Genomic DNA, 1,932 nt, shown 5'->3' with positions numbered 1-1,932 from the left:
AAGTGAGGTAACACATAACCACACAAACAGGCCAGAAAGACCGACAGACGCAGACTCGAACGCCCCACTCACATCATGGAAAAGCTTGAGCTCGCTGGTCCACCAGGTCGCAGTCTCGGGCTTCAGGAAATCGGGGAAAATCGTCTTGGTATCGGGCCACACGTAACCCACCATGTAATCGTCTGTTCCGGGTTCCTGGTCGCTCGGGACGAGGCTCGGCTCGGACCACTTGATGAACACGTCCGATTCCTTGCCTCGCGCTGCCGGGGCGTAGTTGTCGAAGTCGATGACCAGCGCAGGATCCTAGGATTACGATTAGCTTGAGTTAATCCTTGATCGTCTTGTGATTTTTTTTTTACATTAAACATATGATAAGGCAACTTATTTTTAGGTATCGTCCATTTTACATATAAAACGCACGTGCAATCCAATAAACGATCAACGCTTACCGTTGCAATTTACCAGAATAACCGAATCCCCGTTGTTTTAAATGTGGCGTTAATAAAAATATAAAACATAACCATTACACCTTACCAGAATTAGTGTGACTTTAATGTTGTCATTGTGCAGTTCATTTATGAGGTCTGGCATGTCACCCCAGTTGACAGGATCATAAGTGAAATCACGCTGACGGTCCATGTAGTCGATGTCACACGTCTGCACGTCCTGTACGCAAAGAAGTCGTTGTGTCATGAATGTGCATTTGTTAGCATATTGTAAGTTATATACAACATGAAACCATAGTTTTAATGTAAAGCAGTGGTTCCCAAACTTTCCAGCGATGGCACCCTAAGCTTTTTTTCGAGACCGTCTCTTCATCCCACATAAACTTACCCTTACAGTAAAGTGAACCTGTCCTACAAAATTACTCCTGTTCAGTGCAAAAACAAAGGTTATATGCCCTGAATGACAAACATAAAACTCACCAGAAGAATGAGAATAAAGTTATTGCACCCACAAGCTTTATTTCTTTTTAGAATCTTGAGAAATCCTTAGATAATACCCAATGACTCTCCAGGGTGCAGCAGAAGCGAGGCTGGAAACCACTGCAGTAAATTATTAATACATCCTAGACTGTGCATAAGTTTGCATCGTTATCAGTGAGGTTATATATGACGATATCTTGTGTATACCTCTATCTCGTCGTATGGGAACCCACATAGTGTGAGATATCTTTATCATATTGTATGTTTACGCTATGTGGGGTTCAAACCTTTGTTAGGAAAGGTAGGTAACAAGTACTGGTATATTGCTTAATTACTTATTCACATGAAAACTTACCTGAGGGATGCCCATAGCCTTCATCCTCTCCCTGGCAGCACGAACGCCATCTGTTGAGTTGTAACCCCAGCGGGAAAGATGGAAACCCAGCGACCAGTACGTGGGCATAGCGGGTGTGCCGACCATCTGAAGGCATATATTCAATAAACACAGATGCAGATGGAGAGATAAATGTATAGTTGAATAAGGAATGACACGATATGCATTGCTAAATAGATATTTAAATATATAAATAGTGGTGCATAAACAACCTTAGAAGTTGAAAACAGCTAATAAGTATCAATAAAGAACTGAATAAATAATACACATTTTTCCAAGGCTACATAAACGCAACTAAAACCTCAATCAAATAATACAACAAAAAATTAAAAAAAAAAGAAAAAAAAACGTGATGAAATCTTAAACAAATAAATACAAAAATGAAACTGAACAAATAAACAATAAAAATAAAACAGTATTGCTATATGTATATATTTAAAAAAACATACATTTGCATACTGAAGGTTCAAATCCTCAGGATCGGGTCCTAAAAAGAAGTGCAGATCGATGATGCCGCCGATGGTGCGCAGGGTGAGGGTGGGGGTCCCGTCGTCCAAGAGGAAGGTGGAGTACTCTGGGGGTTAAAGGACGAAATAGACTGGTTGGTAAAAA

The 1,932-nt window shown here is 40.5% G+C and overlaps 1 protein-coding gene across 1 annotated transcript in view; it reads right to left on the bottom strand.

Annotated features, from left to right (window-relative positions):
• The window catches only part of LOC119589078 (maltase-glucoamylase, intestinal-like), a gene marked incomplete at its 5' end in the record, with an annotated part of 9,937 nt that overhangs the window by 5,122 nt on the left and 2,883 nt on the right, over window positions 1-1,932 (bottom strand). The window contains 4 exon segments of the mRNA XM_037937651.1: window positions 73-303; window positions 535-666; window positions 1,282-1,407; window positions 1,770-1,894. Of these exon segments, the coding sequence (XP_037793579.1) occupies window positions 73-303; window positions 535-666; window positions 1,282-1,407; window positions 1,770-1,894 (614 nt within the window).

This window comes from Penaeus monodon, chromosome 25, assembly GCF_015228065.2.
Source record: "Penaeus monodon isolate SGIC_2016 chromosome 25, NSTDA_Pmon_1, whole genome shotgun sequence".
Taxonomy (NCBI): Eukaryota; Metazoa; Arthropoda; class Malacostraca; order Decapoda; family Penaeidae; genus Penaeus; species Penaeus monodon.
Note: the sequence above shows the minus strand (reverse complement) of the source record. Positions and strands in the feature narration are given on the sequence as shown.